This window comes from Nicotiana tabacum, chromosome 3 (assembly GCF_000715075.1).
Source record: "Nicotiana tabacum cultivar K326 chromosome 3, ASM71507v2, whole genome shotgun sequence".
Taxonomy (NCBI): Eukaryota; Viridiplantae; Streptophyta; class Magnoliopsida; order Solanales; family Solanaceae; genus Nicotiana; species Nicotiana tabacum.
Window position 1 is genome coordinate 100217805 of NC_134082.1, and position 25514 is coordinate 100243318.

The 25514-nt window shown below is 35.1% G+C and overlaps 2 protein-coding genes across 7 annotated transcripts; one reads left to right on the top strand and one right to left on the bottom strand.

Annotated features, from left to right (window-relative positions):
• The first annotated feature begins 2444 nt into the window (after positions 1-2444).
• Positions 2445-16095, top strand: LOC107829397 (nibrin homolog). Of its 6 annotated transcripts, XM_075249687.1 has the most exons (18): positions 2445-2772; positions 3873-3926; positions 5472-5736; positions 5843-5928; positions 6568-6698; positions 7978-8024; positions 8124-8232; positions 8540-8608; positions 9747-9915; positions 10846-11327; positions 11829-11890; positions 11978-12080; positions 12164-12222; positions 13026-13439; positions 13941-14002; positions 14090-14192; positions 14276-14334; positions 15642-16095. In XM_075249687.1, the coding sequence occupies exons 1-13, from the start codon at positions 2736-2738 to the stop codon at positions 12215-12217; spliced, it is 1668 nt and encodes a 555-aa protein (XP_075105788.1). In that variant the 5' UTR covers positions 2445-2735; the 3' UTR covers positions 12218-12222; positions 13026-13439; positions 13941-14002; positions 14090-14192; positions 14276-14334; positions 15642-16095. The 6 variants fall into 6 exon arrangements, with proteins under 6 accessions (XP_075105788.1, XP_075105787.1, XP_075105790.1 ...); XM_075249686.1 differs by having other exon boundaries at positions 12164-13439; XM_075249689.1 differs by lacking the exon at positions 13026-13439.
• LOC107829398 (rust resistance kinase Lr10-like) lies at positions 15688-20815 on the bottom strand. Its single transcript, XM_016656869.2, has 4 exons — positions 19977-20815; positions 17735-17761; positions 17610-17639; positions 15688-16965 (listed from the first exon to the last, which is right to left on the bottom strand). Exons 1-4 carry the CDS (start codon positions 20680-20682, stop codon positions 15812-15814), a joined length of 1917 nt encoding a protein of 638 aa, XP_016512355.2. The 5' UTR covers positions 20683-20815; the 3' UTR covers positions 15688-15811.
• Positions 20816-25514: the final 4699 nt, after the last annotated feature.

Here is a 25514-nt window from a genome sequence, read left to right on the forward strand (position 1 = left end):
ATGTGAGGATATTATGGTAACAGGAACAATGGCATTTCGAGTCAGAATCGCAACCCTCTTGACGAGACGATATTAGGGTTGTTCTTGAACAAAGACGACGGAGTTTGGGACTGAGCAACTTGAGGATTCTGTTAATATATTTCAATGTATTTTAATGTATCTCGCTGTATTTTCATGTATTTCATTGTATTCATTGTCTTTTTTTCATTGTATTTCAATGCATCTCGATGTATTCCATGTATTCCATTGTATTCACGGTCTCACTGTATTCCATGAATGTATTCATATAATATAATTTATGTATTCAGATGTATATATGTATTCAAATTGCTCTGTTTTTGTTGTATTTATCGGCTGGGAAAAATATTCAGCATATTTTCTCTGAAGATTGCTATATTGGGATGTTTTTCGGTTGAGAATCTTTTTTATAACTGGAATACAAAATTTGTATGTTATAATTGAGTTTGTTGAGTTATATTAGGAGTCTATTATGTTAATTGATTCACTTTCCGTTTAAAAACAGTTGTAATCCCCTGTTTCACTCCGTAAATACAGTCGAATACAAAAATCTGTCTAGCTGTAATTCCATGTTTCACGCCTAGAAATGTTACTGTATTCATGAATACAGTAGTTTAAATACACCGTACACTTTAAAAAACCTGAAAACATAGCTATATGAAGTAATATAGTAAATGATAGCTACCTCTAGCTAATAACCACTAAAATATAGTGATTTTTGAAAATTTCTCAATAATATTTGGGCGGACATTTACTCGTTCATTTATTAACTAGTCCATTTTGATTACACCCCCAGGTTTTGTTTTGATTTTTGTCACTCTCTCTTTTCGTTCCAAAAAATTGATATTTTTTTTTATATTCAATACATATTAATTTTTATATTCACATTTTGACGCTTATACTACTTTTCATAATTTTCATGTGATATAAAATAAAATTATTTGGTAAAAAGTGATTTCATTATTTTATTTATATATTTAGTTTCTATATAAGTGTCTTTTTTTTCCTCCTAAATTACGTGTATAATTTATCTATCTAACCAAATCATGTCGGAAGAATTTTAAAATTCACTTGAAATATATAAAGAGACTAAAGAGACCGTTTGGCCAAGCTGTCAAAATTAATTATTTTGAAAAGTGATTTTGTTCCAAAGTGCTTTTTGAAAAAGTACTTTTGTAAAATACCAGCTTGTATTTGGCAAATTCATTTGAGCAGTGCTGCAAGCATATTTGTTTGGCCAATATGTTTAAAAAGTACTTTTAAGTATCAAGCTACGAAAAGGACAACAAATGCTTAGTTTGCAATTAGTTTTATATAAAAAAGAGAAATAATTTAGTTTTTTGTTATAAATAAATTCAATTAAAATATAAATTAGAGATTCTAATCAATATAGTTACTCCAAAGTAAAATATAAAATATAATTATTCCAAAGCAATAACAATGAGTATCTAGTGCTATTTATTGTTTGTATGATAATTGAAATATATCAAAATACATCATTTAATATAAATTAAAAATCTGCTCTTGTGAGAATATTCCAAAGGAGAATATAAGAAAAAGAATAAAAATATCATTGAAATAAAAAGTAGAAGAAAGTTATGGTAGAAGAAAAGGAAAAGGAAAAGGAAAAGAAAAAGGTTATATTAATAAAGATAATTTAAAAATATAAATTTATTGTAAGGTTATTTTTGTCTTAAATAAATTAGAGCTAGAATTTGTAGCTTATATTCAAAAGCAAAAAAACATCTTCTAGTTGCTGCTCAAAAGTACTTTTTTCATTTTGGCCAAACACCTCAATTTTTTCAAGAGCCTCCCAAAATTTTGACCAAACATGCTCTAAAGTAATTATACAAAGTTGAACTCTAAAGTTATCAAAGTAGTAAAAAAAAAAAAATTAATTACCGAAAGAGTGTATAAGAGGGTGTTTGGCTAAGCTTATAATTATACAAAATTTGAACTCTAATATTATCAAAGTTGTAAAAAAAAAATTAATTATTGGAAGAGTGTATAGAGGGTGTTTGGTTAAGCTTATAAGCTGGTCAAACTGACTTATAAGCACTTTTTGGCTTATCTACGCGTTTGGTAAAATTAAAAGTGCTTATAATTTAAGTGCTTATAAACCAAAAATAAGCCAAAAGCCATAAGTTGGTCTTCCCCAACTTATCGAATTTCAGCTTATAAGCACTTTAGGTTTGACCAAAATATTTACTATTCTATCCCTAAAATACTTTTTTTTTTAAAAATAAAACTCTTCGTATACCCAGTTCTTCAACTGCTTATTATTAATTTCAACACTTTTATCCAAATATGTAACTGCTTATTTTTTAAATCAATTTCAACACTTAAAAGTATTTTTCAGCACCTAATGCTTATGGATTGCTCTAAATCAGCTAAGCCAAACGGGCTATAAAACTGGAAGTTGAAGAACTATTGCGCTGGCATTCTTCATATTAATACATGACCTTTTTCTTTTACCACCAAAGGCACTAAACTTTCTTGAAATATTCTTTAATATTTCTCCGATTTTCCTTTTTCTCTACGCAGACAATCTCCCGGTGCCGAAGACTAGCAATTCTCGACGGCTTTCGACAACTTTCTTGGTATCAAAATACAACTTCCGATTCCTTGTTTTTCTGATCAGCGTTGAACCATTGAAGCACCACCCATTTTGCTGTTACTAGAACGTCGTCTTTGGTGTACAAGGAAAAATCAAGACTATGGTTTGGGGCCTTTTTCCTGTTGACCCAATTCCAGGTTCTGCTCAAGCTTTCTCTCTACTTTTAGATTCTTTCCTTTAAAATGATTGCATTGAATGTTAAAATCATCTGCTTTTCCCATAGCGGTGCACTTTACCTAGTAACCGAGAAAGCAATGACACTAAGGAATTTGTAGGAGTAATATTGTATTATTCTTTTTTTTTAATTAAGACTGAGACCCTAAATTAGTACAGGTTTAGCTAAGAATACAGTAACATATTGGAAGCAAAGCATCCAAGGATGTGGCTTAGTGGTTAATTTAAGCGTGAGGAAACCATGGGGTCTAAAAGATGTTATAGGTGATTTCTTCCCATCTGCCTAAGTCTTGGTGTACTGAGTTACCGAGTACTTGTGCTGGTGGGAGGTAGCAATTACTCACAGGAATAATCGAGATGCATGCAAGCTGGCTCGGACACTACCATCATTATAAGAAAAGGAAAAAAAGAAAGAAAGTGATACTAAAATTAAGTCTTAGTTGCTGTTATTATGCTTACATTAGGTTCGGCGTTTGACAAGAGTCTCTTTTTTCTATCTAGAAAGACTTGTTTTTTTAGTGTAGGATGATTTATAGAAATACTAGCTTTAGAGAACCTCCATGTTTTCCTTAAAAGGAAAATTGTACCAAGGGTTTGGCAATAGTGGTCAATAAATTGAGATGAAAATGAGTGATCGGTTCCAAATCTCACTAGTGGTAAAAAGGTTAGATGATTTATTTCTAACTGTCTAAGGTTAGATGATTGGTGGAAGGTAGCGGGTACCTAGTAGAATTGTTATGCACAAGTTGCCTTGGACACCATCATTGTGAAAAATGAGAAAGATAGCATTGGAATGAATGTGATCAAATAGAGCAGGATGGATATAGAGATCGATATAGTCAAATGATCAATTGTTTTAATCATAGTCGCAATGCAACATTTCCTGCATGAGCTAGTTTACTAATGTTGAAAGTTGAAACAAGTTGTTCATGGCTTTTGTTGATCAAATTTTGTTAATGACATTTGTTGGTTTCAGTTTAGCCTAGAATCCTTACTGATTTATCATCTTATTAGTTATTGTATGGTCGATGAACGAATACATTGCTCGTTGTTTATGTGACAGGTGAAGATAAGTACTATATCTTCAATAAAGGAACATATAAAGTGGGTCGAAAAGGTAATCGTTCTCAATTATGTACTCATAAGTTTTTTCTAATGGGCTTATCAGTGATATATGAAGTATTTACTCCCTTACAAGGTGATACTTTCTACTCTTAGCTTGGTTACTCTGTGCTGTCCTCACTGCTTCCTTTTCTTATTAATCTTGTTGATGATATGAGTTAGGTGTCATACGTTGTGATGTGAAATGCTTTGACTTATTGTTTTTCTGATGGTTCAGTCTACTTACCATGTATAAAAGCAGATTAATGGAGATATTAGATGCTCAGGATGACTAAGTACTATTTATCCTAATATTTTAGTAAATATAATGATATGTAGAACAATAAGAAAATAAGTAATATACGTAGTCTATAGAAGAGTGAATTCAAAGAGGACTGCATATTTGCATGGAATTAATTCTCCGAATGCTTTGCTACTGATGGTCGAAATGAAGCTACTTTTTCCTTTCTGGATTCAAGAGCTCCCAAATTAAGTATTGTTCTTTTTTCTGGATTGATGTCAATAGTGAGGTTTGGAAGGGGAATATCAAGTCCGAACTTGGTTGAGTGAATGAGTTGTGGGTCCTTATCTGATCTCGGGCAATCCTCCCTTTATGAACTAGTTTTTTAGGGTTGAGTTAGGCACAAGGTCCATTTCTTCGCATGGTATCAGAGCTAGATCCATCGGTCCCGTTTGTTGTGTTTCTCAGTGTTGGCCCATGCTATGTTATCCGCTCTCCAGTTGTCCAGTCCTGGGTGTGTGAGGTAGTGTCAAGTCCCACATTGGTTGAAGGAATTTGTTGTGATCTCCTTATATGGTCTTGCGCAATCCTCCCTTCATGAGCTAACTTTTGGGTTTGAGTTAGGCCGAAGGTCCATTTCTTCACGGGGACCATTGGACTTGATTATGTAACTATTTTCTTTTGGTAACTTCTTGTTTCCAGCTGACACGGTGTTTCTAGTAGGAGAGAAAAGTACCGGAACACTAATAAATGGATAATTCCAATGTCACAAATAGACAGGGATATTTACCTATCGAAATTTAATTGGGAATACGACTTTGTGGTGGTGGATTTTCTCCGAGTCTAAACATTGAGCAAGAATCAAGAAGCACCAGATGACATACTCAAGATACGTAAGCTGTCTTAGTGATATGAAATATAGAATATCAATGGAGAATTTAGAAATTCAATTTAGAAATCAACAAAAGAAATGGGAAACTGTTAGGAGTCCCTGCTGATACACATAAGGAACGGAGACAAGTGCTGAGCAAAAGGTGATGGAAGGATAAAATTTTGTGAGAGATGATAATCTTGTCTGGCAATTTCAAAATTCTTGTCTGGCAATTTCTTGACCTGTAATATTTTGAGCATCATAATCTCGGTATGTCATCCATGGTATTGTACCATTGTTTGTAGAGTATTTACATCTATTTTGCTGGATTTAGAGGCACTGTTTCATCTAACCTTCTCTCACTTGAAAGTGCATATTTTTCAAATATTACCCTTACGTGTTATGTTTGAAAAGTAACCTGTATTACCTTTAAATGTATTGTTTCACAGGATGTGATGTCATTGTCAACAAGGATAAAGGAGTTTCAAGGATCCATGCAGAAATTATAATAGATGAAATGAGTTCTTTGGATCAGTCATTGAAGAAACCCTCAGATATTTCATCTAAAGTACGTATAAGAGACTGCTCAAAGTATGGAACATTCCTCAACAAGAATCTGGGCTTGAAGGAGAAAGTTCATGAGTTTCCAAATAGAGAAACAATGCTTAAGGATGGGGATCTAGTTTCATTTGGAACTGGTAATGCAACTTACAGGTGATTGAAGTTGCATGTTGTAACTCTTACCTCCTATAATACCTCTTATTAGTGGAGCATTAACCCCACTGAAAAACATATTAATGTGATGATGTATGTCGAACAGATTCTCTTATGTGCCCTTCATATTTTTCATTTGCTCCACAAAGCATTCGAAGACAAAACAACTTACTACAAAGGTGTCATCAATAGGTAAGGTCATTATGTATGCTATGCATAAATATTTGCTCAGGTGGTTTATGCACTTTTGTGTTTCAGGCTGCTTATGATATTTCCAGTGTGATCTGTTGAATTCTTGATGCGTCTTTGATCGATTATTTCCTCTGCTATTGTTAAACCATTGTTCCTATGCGGTGGAGGCATATTAGACTTTGGTGCAGAAATTGTGAATCATATTAGACTTTGGGGCACAAATTGTGGTCAAATGACGGAAGAGCAACAAATTATTTTTATTCCTATTTCCTATTGCTGCTGTGGTGAAGAGGACCAAGAACTGCAAGAGTGCCAAAATATGATCTAGATAATCCTAGAGACCAGATTTGCTACTCGTTATAGTTACATTCTAAAGAATAAATTCCTATATATTAAAAAAATAAATAAATACCTATATAATTTGTGCTTACTAAAGCAGAAAGTATCTTGAATACTTTCATCCATTTTATAATGCTGTTATCATATGTTTAGTAGTCTAAAGTTACAAAAGCACAAGGGACATGAGATAGAGAGAATACCTACATTATATTATAATCTCAAAACTCGCAGTACATCTCATTCCACTATATGGATATATACACACAGAGGATGTCATATTCAGGATGTATCTCCTTGCAGGTGCCAGTATAACGAAAAAGTGGAGTTTGGACTGCTCACATGTGCTTGTAGATGACTCCTTTCCACTGAGTGAAGATCTGGTTGATGCTATTGCCGCTAGAAAACCCTTGGTTCAATATAGTTGGGTTGAGGTATTCTTGATATAATCACCTAAAATTTTTGCAAGTACAATCTGCGAGCAAACATGTCTAGTTTTTCTTGTTTTCATTAATCTCAACATGGATTCTTCACTATTGCTTTTCTTTTTCAAAACTGCTGAGAAATAGTTTTCTTGAGCCGAGGGTCTTCCGGACTCAGCCTCTCTACCTTCACAAGGTAGGTAGGATTAAGGTCTGCATACACACTATCCTCCCCAGACCCCACACCGTGGGAATACACTGGGTTTGTTGTTGTTGTTGAAACATGTCTAGTTTGCATATGTAGTTGCTGATATCTACACACACAAAATTGTAGTATACAGTTGTGATACTGTCCATTTGTAGGCCGTGTAGCAATCCTTACACACAGATTTACTAATGTGAGGAATATGATTTAACTTTATCATGATAACCTGTACTTTTCTTACCTAATAATTATGATTTATATCAGATCTTTCTCCTTTCCCGTTACTCTGAAGACTTCGGATAGTTATTCAATGTTCCAGTGGTACCCAATGTAAATACTGGGGTGTTATTATACAGGGACTCCATCATTTGAGTGATATAATAGCATCACACATTTCTTTCTGTTATGTTCAATAATATCAGATAATCCTCTTTTCCCCTTACCTCATTGAAAATTCTAGTTTAGTTACTTGCCATACTATTTTGCTATTCGTTAGAAAGGAAGGAAACCGAGAAAAGACAAGTATGGTCAGAAATAATATCTTTATGCATAATGTGGGTTATATGGAAGAGAAGTCAAAGATTCTTTGAAGGAATTAAGAATCCCTACGTAGCTTGAAATACTTTTAGTTTACAGTTTCAGCTTTCTGATGCAGCTTAAAAAGCGTACATGATATAAATGTCTTCTTGGATTTTATGGCTCCCTACCTTTTGAAAAGGGATCTAAAACGACAAGAAGCACAAATGTGGTCTGAAATATTTTATTTTTATTTTTTTTATCTTTATTCATTATACGGGTTATGGATTATGCATTATATGGGTTATATGGAAGAGAAGCCAAAGATTCTTTGAAGGGGGAAACGGACATACATCTTTGTACTTTTTGTCATTTCACTTCCTTTTCCGAGTTATTGAAATGGATGCTCTTTACTCATTCAGAAAAGAACTAAAAGTCAACTTAGCCCTTAACTCTTCATTTCGTAGCATCAAGCCCAATGTCAAACGTCGAAGAAGTTTTTTTTCCTCTATGATAGAACTGAACTTTAGATCTGAGATCATTTTCTAATTGGTTTACTATGAATTTCAGCTAATTGCAGGAAAAAATATTTGCACCGATATTCCAAGCTGCACATCGTAAGTACTGCATTAAGATTAATTACAGTATGCCTTGCTGGTCTAAAATGCTATTCTCTTTTGTATGCTAACAATATTAGCTGTGCTTGTGTTACTCAGTCATGCACCAAACTTGATGCTGGAAGGAGTGTCAGTCAAAGTGGTAGATCCTCAGTCTCGAGAGTGTTGTTTGAAAGGATATACGTTTTTGCTGGAACCAGAAGCTAAGGTGATCGTGTCCTTCATTCTTCCAGTATTCCAGTTTCTGTCTTGTGGGTTCAGTTCAGAGTCGTCTATAGTTTTTGTAGATATTTGTTGTGCTATAGTTATGCATCATAAGAAGTTCAGTTGGAGGTCAGAAGTAATGCTGCAAGTTTTGATTTTCTTTGTCATCTGAAAATTTTATAACCTTTGCCTTTATTCAGCTTCTCTGCCACTTTGCTATTACATCAAGCAAGTCGTGCAAGATGAACTTGATTGAGAATTACTTAGATATTTGTGCTCGACTAAGATCATTTATTCCCTTTTCCTTGCAGTATAAATTTGAGGGCAGGTTGCAGTCCTTGTTGGAAGTTGGGGGTGCCAATGTTTCTTCTGCAAACATGGTCTGTCCTAATGTCCTATGTTATTGTCACCTGTTCCTCCTTCCCCTGATTCCTTGGTCTTCCTATCTGCATCTTCTAGATAACTCACCCCTTAAGATTAAAATAATTTGGTAACTCTGACCATGTTTGAGAAAAGGTAGATGGCACAGCCTCGTGAATGGTGTCTTTCTTAATGGATAAGGGGGGTCAAGTTCATAAATCGGAAATGCTTGTCGGGAGGGGGGAGAACGGCGAATATTTTGAAGATACAAAAGGCCTGAGCAAGCATTTTAAAAACCGTCACTCACTTAAGAGCATCCTTGTTGTCCTTTTCCCTTTTTGTTATAGGACTCGTGGCACTCTTTGTACTTGTACTAGAAAGTATACTTACTTTGAGTTCAGTGTATAAAGGTGTCTTCATCAATAAGCAAAGTGGTGGTAAAATTTTTGCTTGATTGGACTGGAGATCCTTTGTGGATAAAAGAAAAAGGTAATAGCAATTCACAAAGGTGCTTAAAGAGTAACACCTCAATAACAGAAACCCTGACAACAAGGTTTTGGATAGTTAACTGCGGCAGCCTCACTTCCTGTGTGGGCAGTTCCTTTGTTTTTTGCTTCATTAAGTCAAACCTAATGACTTACTAAAGCAAACATAGACCGAAATTTGTTTCAGTAATTAATTTTTGGAGAGGGAGAAACTCTCTTAACATGGAATGACACCAAGTTAAGAAGTGAAGGCATAAAAGAGATAAGAGTTTTTGCTCTTTCTCAAAAAAAAAAAAAAAGAAGACAGAAGAGGTTTTGCTATAAGGAGAAGATGGTCTATAGTGGGAGGATTAGACACAGACGGATAAGATTTTTGATTCATACAACTCCAAATATACTGCATGAGTCATGGTTGAGTTGAATCATAAGAGTAACAATGTCGATCTTTACATTTCCATTTTCTTGAGTGATTCCAACTTTCAACTCCTCTTCCTTTTTCCTTTTTCCCTTTCTGTGGGGTGGGGTTTCCATGGGTGCTCGTCCTTTCGGCATTCAAGGTGCAAACTATTGAGACTATGCTAATGGTTTTGCATGCAAGGTACATACTATTGACCCACAGATGATTGTACGTATTAATGTGTGAACTTACTAGCACATTTCATTTAACTTTTAGGCCTTGGAGCAAAATGGAGATGACCGTGTGGTGTGTGTAGTTCCTGCAAGATCAAGCAGCTCTAAGTGTTTTCCTAACCATAGTTCTTTGCCTTGGGTGAGCGAGGTAGATCTGGTTTCTGCAGTTCTATCTGGATATCTGGATCCTTCTCTAATCACAACTCCACCAGGTGAGTATAGTTATGTTTAAGATTTAGTCTTTTCTTTGCATCCACCATGTCAATCAGCTTTCTATTTACAGAAATATCTATTCAGTATTCTCTCCATTCTTGCCTCTCTTTTTGACTCATGTTCTCGTCCCTCCTTCCCAACCCCTTTCCCCCCTAATTTTTGGTTTAAAACTTTGACCAGCAGATTCAGACAGCAAAGCATGATCTTATTGAATTTACAAATTACATGCTCAGGTGTTGATCACTAACTTGACAGAGGATCGTCATTTTGAAGCTTGTTAAACATATTATGAACCATTGACTAGTTTGGCCTGTGGTATAACCTCATCATCATTTGAGGTGGTCAAGGATCATGTCCTTTTATCACTGTGCCTACTGTTGTGCAAAAGCAAATAAAAATTGCTGGTTAGACTAGCCAAGAGGTTTAAGTGTGGCTTTAAACTGGTTGATAAGGTCGACTAATCGTGCAATGAAACTTTTCATAAAATCGTGCGCCACCTTGTTTCAAACTGCTTGAGTAAATTTTTGACTAGGGGGGGATTCATTATTACTGCGGCGGACCAATCCCCTTTAGCTAGCTAGAAACTCGCCACTAATAAGCATTGTAATTGGACATTGATCTTGCAGCTGGTGATGACTTTAAGCCTGGACATAATAAACAGAAAACAACAGTTTTCCCTATCACAATAAGCTTTTTATAGATTTATTATTCGCAAAAACCCTGCTTTATATCACTTGCTAAGAATGGATTCAAGAAGTTTCTTACAAAAAGAAAATTGCCTGTAGAACAGAACTGTGAGATGTTTTTAACGCGTGAATAGCTTATTTTACTGTTCTGGCTTCAAGGAGTACCTGAGCAGAATCCATATTTATGAATATATGTTTTCTGCCAAATTTATCTCATGCAAACTAAATAATTGTCCTCTGCAGTGCTCATTACATCTTCATGCTCCACGGATGAGACAGTGGTTGCAGATTCAGATGCAGAAACAGAAAGTATGAAATCAGATCACATTGCTGCTGCTGTCTGTTCAGTAGAAGCTCTAGAGTATGACAGCAAGGCAACAACTTCTGCACACAAACTAGAATCTGTTGAAAATTATAACGAAGATAAGTGTTCTGTCCAAATAGTTATACCTGGGGATAAGGGATCCAAGAGGGACACATCTCCCAGTTCAACAAAACCTGTTAAACATGGTGATGCTACCACTCATGACCCTGAAAGTGGTTACATCAGGCGCTTTGGAGTCAAAACTGATAATACAGTGGCAAAAAAAGATAAAACTGATGAGCCGGAAAATGGGAAGTTGGACATCATATATAGCCAAGATTTAATTGTTCGAGATTCTATCATGTCGTCACCAGTCTCTTCAATAAATGGTGGAGTTACAAATTTTAAGCGCTTCCGTAAGGTTAGTATCTATTGCACTGTCTTATGTGAAATATATTCATATCGGAGTTTAGCTAGCAATTTCAGCTTGATCATGTCATATTAACTTTCTAAATCAGTGATGAATTTAATATTGGCTACGATGAAGATCTTTGGCAATTCACTTTTGCAAGAGTTGCAGTGATATCCAAACGAATTAGTTCCATGTGTCCATTTTGCTTGTCTAATATGCAGCTGTGTCCAGTGAAATCCTAGGTTTGATTTGATTGTAACTCCAGGAAGCATATCAGTTTGTAGACATAAGACGGCTTTCTGAGGGTCCTTATAAAAAAATTGCTTTCTGCAGTTCGCTGTAACTGTATTGCTTCTTTAAATTACAATAAGTTTTATCTATGAATTGCAATTCTAAATTGATGCATCTTCACTTTAGGTTTGGTTCCTCTACTTCTTTGGTCAATGGATATGATTATGGTGCTATACTTTAGATGTCAATATTTGCTGTTCTCATGACTTAATTTTGTAGACAAGTGCTCCATCTCCGAATAGCTTTGAAATCTTCATTCCGTTCGCCAAGTATCCATATCAGTAAGCAGCTAAGTCTATCTCTGGTTTGTTTATAGTCTTCATTTCATATCATATTCCTTCAATGTTGATCCGTGATCTTGATGGCAGAGAATCTGAGTATAAGAATGAAGATGTTGCTGAATCGATTAAAGAAGAGAAAAAGAGAAAACAAATGGAAGCTATTGCCGAGGACCTATTTAACAGTGAAAAGGTCTGTAATCATACTTGTATTATTGTAGCTAATATTGCAGCAACTTTATCTCTCAAGCCAGTGCTTCTATTATTGTATCATAGGGAAGACGACGTGGTACAGCTGGTTCCCTGCATGGGTTGTTTGCTCGTAAATAAATATGGTAAGTTTCTTCACAGAGCTGAAGAACTATAAATTCTTTTCCCTTGTCTGCAAAGCACATGCAGCTTTGTGCTTTAGAAGGTTCCATTCGTATGAATCAATTTGCTGACCTAGATCTCGTTGAAAGGTTTTATACATTTGTCCTTTTTTCAACGCATTTCTTAGACAAAGACTCTGTTTTTTCCTCTTTTTTGCGGCTGAAAGAAGCAATTCTTCAGCTCTCTTGTAAGCATTGAGCTTAGGGCTTCCATGACAATCACAAAAAGATGAGGAGAGAGAGAGGGTTTCCTTGTCTTAGGCCTCTTTGAGACTTAAAGTAGCCTCCGGGGCTTCCATTAACGAGAACTGAAAGTCTGACAGTAGAAGTGTTGATCCATTATATCCACCTAGGGGTGAGCATAGTTTGGGCAAACCCGAAATCCAAATTGAAATCCGAATTTTTTGGATTTTAAATTTGGATTTTCGGATTACGGATTGAATTTTGGATTTAATTTTTACAATTTTTGGATTTGGGGTTGGATATTGGAGTTTGTACTTCGGATTTTTGGATATCTGAAATCCGAATTTTTTATAATTTATATTTAGTCCATTATTATTGGATGATATGCCAATAATAATAAGTTCATTCCCCTACCCATTAGATATTATCTCATATATTCAATATTAGTTACTAAGTTAATGTCAGAATAGTTTCATTTGGACATGGTTTTACTATTACTACTTCTTATCGGCTGTATTAATGTCTCTGTTGCATTTTCTTGATAATAATTTCATTACTTGAATGCTATATTTGGATGATTGCAGTGATAATGAGAAAACTTTCAGACAATTTAAGATAAGTACTTCATTTGGATATTCATTTTTGTAAAAAAAAAAACCCTCAACTTATAAGCCCAAACCGATTAATCCAAAACCGAGCTTAAAATATCCGTTCAACAAAACCTGTTAAACAAGGGATCCAAGAGGGACACATCTCCCAGTTCAACAAAACCTGTTAAACATGGTGATGCTACCACTCATGACCCTGAAAGTGGTTACATCAGGCGCTTTGGAGTCAAAACTGATAATACAGTGGCAAAAAAAGATAAAACTGATGAGCCGGAAAATGGGAAGTTGGACATCATATATAGCCAAGATTTAATTGTTCGAGATTCTATCATGTCGTCACCAGTCTCTTCAATAAATGGTGGAGTTACAAATTTTAAGCGCTTCCGTAAGGTTAGTATCTATTGCACTGTCTTATGTGAAATATATTCATATCGGAGTTTAGCTAGCAATTTCAGCTTGATCATGTCATATTAACTTTCTAAATCAGTGATGAATTTAATATTGGCTACGATGAAGATCTTTGGCAATTCACTTTTGCAAGAGTTGCAGTGATATCCAAACGAATTAGTTCCATGTGTCCATTTTGCTTGTCTAATATGCAGCTGTGTCCAGTGAAATCCTAGGTTTGATTTGATTGTAACTCCAGGAAGCATATCAGTTTGTAGACATAAGACGGCTTTCTGAGGGTCCTTATAAAAAAATTGCTTTCTGCAGTTCGCTGTAACTGTATTGCTTCTTTAAATTACAATAAGTTTTATCTATGAATTGCAATTCTAAATTGATGCATCTTCACTTTAGGTTTGGTTCCTCTACTTCTTTGGTCAATGGATATGATTATGGTGCTATACTTTAGATGTCAATATTTGCTGTTCTCATGACTTAATTTTGTAGACAAGTGCTCCATCTCCGAATAGCTTTGAAATCTTCATTCCGTTCGCCAAGTATCCATATCAGTAAGCAGCTAAGTCTATCTCTGGTTTGTTTATAGTCTTCATTTCATATCATATTCCTTCAATGTTGATCCGTGATCTTGATGGCAGAGAATCTGAGTATAAGAATGAAGATGTTGCTGAATCGATTAAAGAAGAGAAAAAGAGAAAACAAATGGAAGCTATTGCCGAGGACCTATTTAACAGTGAAAAGGTCTGTAATCATACTTGTATTATTGTAGCTAATATTGCAGCAACTTTATCTCTCAAGCCAGTGCTTCTATTATTGTATCATAGGGAAGACGACGTGGTACAGCTGGTTCCCTGCATGGGTTGTTTGCTCGTAAATAAATATGGTAAGTTTCTTCACAGAGCTGAAGAACTATAAATTCTTTTCCCTTGTCTGCAAAGCACATGCAGCTTTGTGCTTTAGAAGGTTCCATTCGTATGAATCAATTTGCTGACCTAGATCTCGTTGAAAGGTTTTATACATTTGTCCTTTTTTCAACGCATTTCTTAGACAAAGACTCTGTTTTTTCCTCTTTTTTGCGGCTGAAAGAAGCAATTCTTCAGCTCTCTTGTAAGCATTGAGCTTAGGGCTTCCATGACAATCACAAAAAGATGAGGAGAGAGAGAGGGTTTCCTTGTCTTAGGCCTCTTTGAGACTTAAAGTAGCCTCCGGGGCTTCCATTAACGAGAACTGAAAGTCTGACAGTAGAAGTGTTGATCCATTATATCCACCTAGGGGTGAGCATAGTTTGGGCAAACCCGAAATCCAAATTGAAATCCGAATTTTTTGGATTTTAAATTTGGATTTTCGGATTACGGATTGAATTTTGGATTTAATTTTTACAATTTTTGGATTTGGGGTTGGATATTGGAGTTTGTACTTCGGATTTTTGGATATCTGAAATCCGAATTTTTTATAATTTATATTTAGTCCATTATTATTGGATGATATGCCAATAATAATAAGTTCATTCCCCTACCCATTAGATATTATCTCATATATTCAATATTAGTTACTAAGTTAATGTCAGAATAGTTTCATTTGGACATGGTTTTACTATTACTACTTCTTATCGGCTGTATTAATGTCTCTGTTGCATTTTCTTGATAATAATTTCATTACTTGAATGCTATATTTGGATGATTGCAGTGATAATGAGAAAACTTTCAGACAATTTAAGATAAGTACTTCATTTGGATATTCATTTTTGTAAAAAAAAAAACCCTCAACTTATAAGCCCAAACCGATTAATCCAAAACCGAGCTTAAAATATCCGATCCAATCCGAGCTTATTTGGATTGGATTTGGATTGTCATTTCTTCATTTTAAAAAATGAAAATCCAAACCGAAATTTTCATATCCAATCCGAATTGCCCAAACACCCATCCCTATATCTACCTATCCAAAGGCGACTCAATTCTTGGGGCTTGAAACCAGATCTGATTAAGGACGGAGGAGTACTTACTAGGTACCATCCACCGCAATCTTTGGGCAAGGCCTATCAGTTGGATGCCACTGAATACACCAAAGTCCAACAATAGCTAGCTTTCTCACAATTAATGTAGCATCCCGTTCTTCATCTATCCGAATATGTAATTCTCCCCGCTTCATATAAAGGTCATATACTTAATATAACTTTGTCATGTGCATCAGGTAATGGACTAGACAATGCACCAGCAAAAGGAGAAAGTGATGGAAATTTCTGCGTGGAAGTGGGGAGTCATTTACTGCAACAAGAATGTGATTGGCAACTACCCTGTCATAATTAGTACAACAAACTTCATTGAATGTCATTTTACAAGAAACATTACATTAACTATGAATCAATCATAATATGTGTCTAGTTCAACAGGTTTATCAGCAGCATTTTCTAACAAAGCCATTGAATCAGACGAAAATGTAATGGAACTTTCCATCTGATGAAACAATGGAGCAATTGGTTGAGATTGAAGAGGCTGAGGAGGTAGTTGTAACACTTCAACTTCACCTTCAAGCATTTCTATTACTTCACTCATTGTAGGGCGCTGTACCGGATTTGTTTGTATGCACCATAACGCAACTATAGTCATCTTTCTACTTATCTTCTTTTCATCTTCATTTGCTTCTTCATCCACCACAATTTCCTTCCCCCTTTTGAACTTATCATAAATCCAAGATGGAAAATATTGGCTAGAGTTTTCTTCATTTGCAACTACATTTCTCTTCAAGTCCAACATTTCCATTAGTAGCATTCCAAAGCTGTAAACATCAGCTTTATAAGATATTGCTCCAATGCTTCTGCTGATCAACTCTGGAGCTACATATCCAATCGTTCCACGAGCAGCTGTAAGAGTCACAATGCTATTATCCGTTGGATATTGTTTAGCAAGTCCAAAGTCAGAAATCTTTGGGATGAAATTCTCATCCAAAAGAATGTTGTGAGGCTTGATGTCAAAGTGCAAAATTCGTATGTCACAGCCTCGATGCAAATACTCAATTCCTCGAGCCACTCCAACAACAATTTCATACTTCCTCTGCCAACTTAACACAGGGCTTCCTTCTTGACTGGCGATGTACTTATCAAGTGATCCATTGGGCATGAAATCGTATACAAGAGCGCGCTCTGTTGTCTCAACACAATACCCCACGAGTCCAACTACATTCACATGATGAATCCTTCCAATGGTAGCTATTTCATTCATGAAATCTTGGCCGCCACCAGCTTTAGGCTTGCTCAACATTTTCACTGCTACATCCCTACCACTGCGAAGTTTTCCTTTATATACTTTGCCAAAACCTCCCTCACCTAATTTCTCTTTGAACCCTCTGGTCATTCTCTTTATGTGGGAGTAATTATATCTGATTGGCATGAAATTGTTTTGTGTCTGCAGAAAGCCTTCAATCATATCATACATGGACAAATGCCTCCTTTTGAATTTGAACATCAGAAATACAATTATGATGGGTAGGCCGATCACAAATCTTGCTCCCAAATACACTGCAGGGTTGTGAAGTCATACAAAATTTACTTCTACTTAAGCCAACAAAACATAGAGAGGATTAGTTGTTGGAAAATTCTGAATAATTATACTGACGCTTTAATATAATCTTGACTATTGAACTTCTTACAGTTTGCAGATAATAACAGCCATCTCTAAACTGTTTTGAAATTTGAAGATTTTGAAGAAAATTATTTTCATGAAGATTGCAATTAAAAGCTTTACTAAATTTAACAAAATTCGATATTGTTCTGATAATTTGTTTTGTTTTTGTCTAATTTAGTCTTTTTCCTGGCATATACATGCATAAATATGTCAGAGAGGCCATTTAAAGTAAGGTTATGTAAGAGCATTAATTTGAATCACAGATTATCAAAATTAATATATAGTATCTTTTTGTATGCAGGCTAATTTGAGCTTCTTACTTTTGTATCTTCAAACCATTACAGTTGGTTATGTACTTTCTTTTCTTGGCTACAAAATTAGGTTCATTATAGATAGTTATATGTTGCTGTAGGTCACTTTAACCTAATGGTGTAGATATGAGAATTATTCTGACAAATCAATTGATATATAAAAGATTAATGAAATGCTGATCTCTGTCCGGCCTGATAAATAGCTTGCTACAGGGACAAGAGCTTACTTGTGAAAAACTGAGCTAGCATCACGGCCCCTGGTTAGATTAATCCCCAAGAATTAGCAGATTTAAACTGAAAGTCCATGTAGAATAAATATATATAGAGAAAGATAAAAAGTTTGAGTCCTCACAGAGAATCCATTTCCGTTGAGTAACACCTGCAAAGACATGAAGAAATTAAAATTGTGGTGAATCCTTCTTTTTGATAATTCCTTAAATATCATATGGAGGATGAAGAGAATGTTGTTAATTAAGGAGAATATATTATTATTTAAACTAGTCTAAGTGTACGCGCGTTGCGAGTGTATCCTATCTCAATAAGTATAAAATAGTAAAAATTATATAAATATTTTATTATAAATTATTTGATTAATGAAATAAAGATGAAAGAGGTACAGTGTCTTCAAAAATCCAAGCAAGAAAAAATATAAATTATCAGTTAAGCTTTCAATTTAAAGAAACACTTACAAATTAATTTATGAAAATAACTCCAATTTGTAAACCTAATAATAGATATTATCTAAAAAATATTGTCGAAACACTTACAAAATCAAATTTCAAGAATAGTTATGAATAAATATCAATCAAATTTTTAAAAAACACTTGTAAATTGAGTTTTACTAACCGTGAATAGGTTATATGAAAGAAAAATAGAGGGAAAAATTTGTTCTTATGTGGTTAAAAATTTAAAATATAATGACAAAAGGCCGAAGAATCATTGTTTGTGGCATTTTTCTTGTCAGAAACAACTTTGCCTATTTTTCATAGTCTTTTATTTTCTTGATATTGCATCCTTATTAGGGAACACTAAAATCTACCAAATTAAGCTTCAAAATTAGAAATAACTACATAAGAGTTATTTAAAAAAATAGATACTTCATTGAGGAATATAGGCGAGAATGCTCTCCCATCTAAATTTTCAAAAAATATTATATTTATATTACAAAGTCCAAATAAGAATTTTTTTTAGGTAAAATACTAAACTTTTAAAATCTTATATAGAAATTCTTACAAAGTAGTTAAAATAAGGAAAAAATTACTCCTGAATATTAGGAAAGCATTAAATGACTAATTTGTCTAGTATGAAACTTAGAGCCCGTTTGGCTTAGCTGATTTAGAGTAGCTAATAAGCATTAGGTGCTGAAAAGCACTTTTAAGTTCTGAAACTAATTTAAAAAAATAAGCAGTTATGTGTTTGGATAAAAGTGCTGAAATTAATAATATGCACCTGAAGAACTGGGTATACGAAGAGTTTTGTTTTAAAAAGAAGTATTTTAGGGATATAATAGTAAATATTTTGGTCAAACTTAAAGTGCTTATAAGCTGAAATTTGATAAGTCGGGGGAGACCAACTTATGGCTTTTGACTTATTTTTGGCTTATAAGCACTTTTAATTTTACCAAACGCGTAGATAAGCCAAAAAGTGCTTATAAGCCAGTTTGACCAGCTTATAAGCTTAACCAAACACCCTCTTATTTTTAAAATGTAAAAAAGACTAACAATATTTTGCTAAGCGGCTTCATATTTTTAATATAGCGCATGGCCCTCGTATTAATAAGAACAAACTTTTAAAAATAATATACGTGAATGCAAAATTCAAATTAGCTTGTGAATAAATTCAACTACTAATACAAATACGTAAATTCAAAATTCAACTACTAATACAAATCTTTTTGCTCAATACCCGAACAACACAATGTTTTGATAATAAAATATGAAATCGTTGTTTCTTTAATAGAAGTAGTCGCTTATATAATTCAAATAAGGTTTAATTGTATATAATTCAAATAGACAAAGAAAATATTATCAAAAAATAAATACTCCTAAATCAAAAAGAAGTTTAAAGTGTTTTGTTTTTTTCTAAACCTAAAAGGAGTACAACGTATGAATGAACTTGAAATTTGAATAATATGTCAAATTGAGTTGCGTGTGAATAATATGTCAAAATTTTATTAACTAAAAAAGGTCCTTCTAAACCTAAAAAGAGAAATTTGATACTCCAACGTATGAATGAACTTGAACATGAACAAAACTTTCATAGTGTAAATTCAATGTACTTGAAATTCTAGAACATAAAGGTATTAAAACATAAAAGTTATAAATATTCGGAAATAATTAAATGATTACTCCTAAATAATAGGGAATTAATTAAATGACTATTCCTAAATAGTAGGAAACTAATTAAATCTTTATTCCTAAATATAAGAAAATAATTAAATAATATTTCTAAATATTAGGAAAATAATGGAAAGACTATTTTGTCCAGTGTGAACATTATTTTAAAAGGGTAAAAAAGCGAACGACATTTCGCTAAGGGCCTTCGTGCTTTTAATATAGTATAGATGAATAAGTAAACAAACAAGTAGTCCTTACCAAGCCTTTCTCCCAGAGAATATTGAAGCTCAAACCCATAGATGATTGCTTGATGAAAATCAGAAAGAGAAATGTTGTTGTTATGTTTAATGTTAGGCCAAGAGGTTAGCGCTACAAGTTCCACTCTGCATCCATCACTGACTTGAGATGCATTCATTTCTCCAATCTTTAAGTAAGTGTGTGTGCTTAATTTGCAGCCAGTAATTTCCAGAAATGTAGAGGTGGTCGTGTTTATAGCAAATGGACAGTTGAACATGAAAATAGGCTCTGTTACTCCATCAGGATAATAATATGAGTGAAAGATATTAGTATTGTATTGGTCGAATGTAAGATGAAGAGGTATTAGAGAGCACATATCTTGTGTTTGTAAAGATGGATCTACAAGGTGAATTGTGTTGTTACCATAATTGATGGCTTGCACATACCACTTCTTGGATATAATGGTCTTGGATATAATGGTTTGGTTACTTTCACAAGCTAATTCATATAGTGGAAAACCGCAATATTGTGGATCGGTGTTTAAGCGAAAAGGGAAGCTTATGTTATGGATGTGGCCACAGGCAGAAGGGACACAATAGTGTTTGCTCTTCCTAGCATTGCATGTTTGCAGAAAGATGACGATGAATAATATTGCAAAAAGATGATTAAACATTTGTCTAGTGTGCTTCTTTTCTTTTCCTATTTCCAAGTCCAAGAGAGTAACCATTTTGAAGAGAGAATATTAGAACAGAAAGATGACAAGTCATTTAGTATTACATTTCTCTAATGTACCTATAAAGTTCCAATCAGTGTAGTGCTAATCAAGTGAGACATCTAAGGTAGATGAGACAGTATTCCGTATGGTTAAGGCTTTTTAAGGAGTATACAAAAATATTAAAAAGACAATATAGTAATAATTATTGGTCCTTCATGAGAAAGTAGCAAGGAAGTTCCTAGAGGAAGAGGAAGTCATTGCCGTTTACCCATTTATTAGTGATGGAGATAGAAATGCCATGTTTCCGTGTTGGGGCCTTGAATTTTCTTTATCCCCATAATTGCCAATTAGCAAACAAGCTAGTCTTGGCTTGGGAGACTGACCTACTCCACATATATTCATTTGTGTGGAAAAGTCAAACTTGGGAGTAATTGGACAAGGTTGCCAATCACATACACTAACTAGCTTGAATGCATAACTAATAAGTAACCCGTTTGAAAAGCTTTCAAAATCAGCGTATTTTTTGGGAGAAACAATTTGTGTTTGACTAAGTAATTTGAAAAATATTTTTGAGCAACAATTAACGTTTGACAAAACTTTTAAAAAATGTTTTTAAATGTATTTTTCTCAAAAGTGATTTCATGAAGAAATTACATTTTTTTGCTTTTAATCAAAAATATTTTTTTCATTCTAAAAGCTTGGCCAAACACTTATTTTGGAGGAAAAACATTTTTGGCCAAAAAAAAAATGACCAAAACAAGTTTGGCCAAATAAGCTAAATCTCTAACACCGTTTTGAGTTCCATTTCTTTGAGAAATATCGGAAATGAACACTTCAAATTGCCACTAGGGATTAGTCAGAAAATTAAGGCATATAATCAAATGGTATACAGGTGGGAGCTTTTAACAAAATTGTTGCGTCTTTGTTTTTCACTATAATTCACTTCTCCTTCCAGTTCCATGTCTCCCTAGTAATAAGAAAAGAATAATACTACGTATTAGACTCTTAAGAATAATGAAATGCTAGTGTTGTACAGCCAAATCCTACAAGCGAGTCAAGTCAAGAGGTCACACTCAGAAATGGCTCCACACTGTTTTGGTGTGGTCAGGATGCTTCTGCGACGGCGAGATTTCTCCCTACTCTATGTGTGTGAAGGATAAGAGAGTTAAAATTGGGAAGATTGTCAAAGATAAAATCATAATCTATATTTATATTTATATTATTATAAAAGCACGAATATTTCACGCTAAATGTTGGTTCTATAAAATATTCCCGTAATATTAATAGACTTTTATATCCTTCAAAATTTGAATTATCTCTTCAATATTAATGTCCAAACACGTAAAAGTGTTTCAATCATTGTAAAATCCAAATCCCTTGTAACGTGAATTATCCTTTCAAATTATGACTTTCACTCCGTGAGTTGGTTATTCAAACACGAAGACCAGTTGTCATGACCCAAAATCTCACATGTTGTGATGACACCTATCGTGGTACTAGGCAAGCCTCAACTCAACATCTCAACACAGAAGAACTTTTAAATAAAGGCGGAAACAGTTAACATTAAATAAAAATTTTAGAATAGAATATAACTCCAAAATACTAAACAATCCATCCCCAAAACCCGGTGTCACTGAGTGCATGAGCATCTAAATGATAATAACATCCGACTGATAAAACACTGTCTGAAAATATAGAACAATACAATATGAAAGGAAAGGAGAGTCAAGGTCATCGAACGTCATGTAGCTACCTCAATAGTCTCCTGAGTCTAACTCCTCAATCAACAACCGCCGTGACCAGAAGTGTCTGGATCTGTACACGAGGTACAGGGGGTAACGTGAGTACATCAACTCAGTAAGTAACAGAAATAAATAAGGAACTGAGAAGTAGTGACATGTTATACAATGGAGTTATCTCAATAACTTTCAAATAGGATTAAGCATACTTTCAATTGCAGTAATTTAGGCCCAAACAATAATTTCATATCAAATTTGACTGAGCAGTAAGTAATATCCTTCAATAATTTTCAAAACAGTGATATATGGAAGCTACGATGCAACAATAATGTAGCCAATGCTTTCTCTAAGAATAACAGTCACTTTGTCCTCTCATTCACTCCAACCTCACAATCACTCATTCCTCACAATCACTCATTCCTCACAATCACTCATTCCTCCCAATCGCTTGGCACTCGACACTCGCACTCAGCATTCGCACTCAGTAGGTACCTGCACTCACTGGAGGTGTACAGACTCCGGAGGGGCTCCTACAGCTCAAGCGCTATAACAAGCCACCTCGTGGCATAAATAAATCAGGCCCTCGGCCTCATAACAATCATGAATCAGTAACAACATGCTGCGGCGTGCAGCTTGATCCCATAAATATCCTCACAAAAACAGGCCCTCGGCCTCACTCAGTCATAAACCTCTCCAATTACTCGGGCTTTCAAAAAAAATCATATAAACAACTCAAACAGAAGTAATGTCATGTATCAACAATGAACAGCAAGAGACTGAGGCATAATAAGCAAGAAAAGCTATGACTGAGTACAAAATAGTAATTAGCAGCTAATTCAGTAAGTACACGGCCTCGCAGATCTCATTAGTGATCACAGAAGGTCTAAACATGGTTTCTAACGTGAAATACAGTCAATTTCCATGAAAACATAGGGAACATGTATTAAACAATAGGCCAATTGATTCCACAGTCTCACGGGATCGACCAAGTCACAATCCCTACGGTGCATGCCCACACACCCGTCACCTAGCATGTGCGTCACCTCAAAAATAGTCATGCGATAAAATGTCCGGGGTTTCATACCCTCAGGACCAGATTTATAACTGTTACTTATCTTAATTCGAGCAAAATCCTACTCCGCAATGCCTTTTCCTCTCAAATCGACCTCCAAATGTCTCGAATCTAGCCACAATAATTCGATTCAGTCAATAAAAAATATAGGAATTAATTACACATGGAATTCTACATTTTCCATTAAAAATCTGAAATTGCACTAAAAATTCGTCCGTGGGGCCCACGTCTCGGAACCCGACAAAAATTATGGAATATGAACCCCCATCAAACCACGAGTCTAACCATATAAATTTTACCAAAATCCAACAACAATTCGGCCTCCAAATCATTAAATCTCATTTTCAAATCCCTAAGCCCAAATTCTCGATTTACACCTCAAAAACACGTAATCTAGCCGGGATATTCAATAATAATTCGATAATATTGACTAACAATGATCACAAGGGACTTACCTCAAGAGTTCCCGTGATTTCTCGCTCAAAATTGCCAAAATTCGAGCCTTGAAGTCAAAAAAATGACCCAAAACCCGGACTGCTCGAATTAAATCTGTCCAAAAAATTTGGGGGACTGTTCACGCGGGGACTATTCACGCGTACTGTTCACGGTACTGTTTAGAGGACTATTCACATACACTGTTCATGGGTACTATTTCACGGGTACTGTTCACCGACACTGTTCACATGCTGTAGAAAAAATCAGCAACTGCTAAAGACTAAGTGTCTCAATTCAGCAACCGGGGTCATTTACACATATTTCACCTTCCGGTCAATTTATTCAACTTGGCTTTCTCCTTGAAGACTAAGTGTCTCAATTCATTTCAAAACCTCACCGGACCCGAACCAATTACCCCGACAAGTTATATAATAGCTGTAAAGCATGAATTTAGCAATAAATGGGGGAAAATGGACTGTAATATTCAAAGCAACTGGTCGGGTCGTTACATCCTCACCCTCTTAAACAAACGTTCATCCTCAAACGAGTTTAGAAAAATATCTGGAGTCTCAAATAGGTGTGGATATTTTGTCCGCATCTCCTATTCAGTCTCCCAAGTAGCTTCTTCGACTGGCTGATCTCTCCATTGTACTTTCACTGAAGCTATATTCTTTGACCACAACTTTTGAACCTGCCGATCTAAAATTACCACTAGCTCTACATCATAAGTCAAATTACCATCCAACTGAACTGTACTGAAATCCAAAATATGGGACAGATCCCCAATATACTTCCGGAGCATAGATATATGAAATACTGGATGAACACCCGATAGGCTAGGTGGCAAAGCAAGTTCATAGGCCACCTCTCCGATCCTTTTAAGTATTTCAAAAGGTCCAATATACCTAGGACTCAACTTGTCATTCTTCCCAAATCTCATAACGCCCTTCATAGGCGAAACCTTTAGCAGAACCTTCTCCCCAACCATGTGAGGCACATCGCGGGCCTTCCTGTCGGCATAACTCTTTTGTCTAGACTGCGCCGTGCGAAGTTGCTCCTGAATCCATTTAGCCTTGTCCAAGGCATCCTAAACCAAGTCAGTACCCAATAGCCTAGACTCACCCGGCTCAAACCAACCCACCAGATACCACCGTCTCCCATATAAAGCCCCATACGGAGCCATCTGAATGCTCGACTGGTAGCTATTATTATAAGCAAACTCTGCTAGCGGTAGGAACTGATCCCAAGAACCCCCAAAATCAATAACACACGCACGTAACATATCCTCCAATATCTGAATAGTGCACTCGGATTGTCCGTCCATCTGAGGGTGAAATGTTGTACCCAGTTGTACCTGTGTACCTAACTCTCGTTGCATTGCCCTCCAAAACTGTGATGTAAATTGTGTGCCCCTATCTGAAATAATGGACACTGGCACCCCATGAAGGCGAACAATCTCGCGGATATAGATCTATGCTAACCGCTCCGAAGAATAAGTAGTGCCAACTGGGATAAAATGTGCGGACTTGGTCAACCTATCCACAATCACCCAAATGGCATCAAATTTCCTTGAAGTCCGTGGAATCCCCACTACAAAG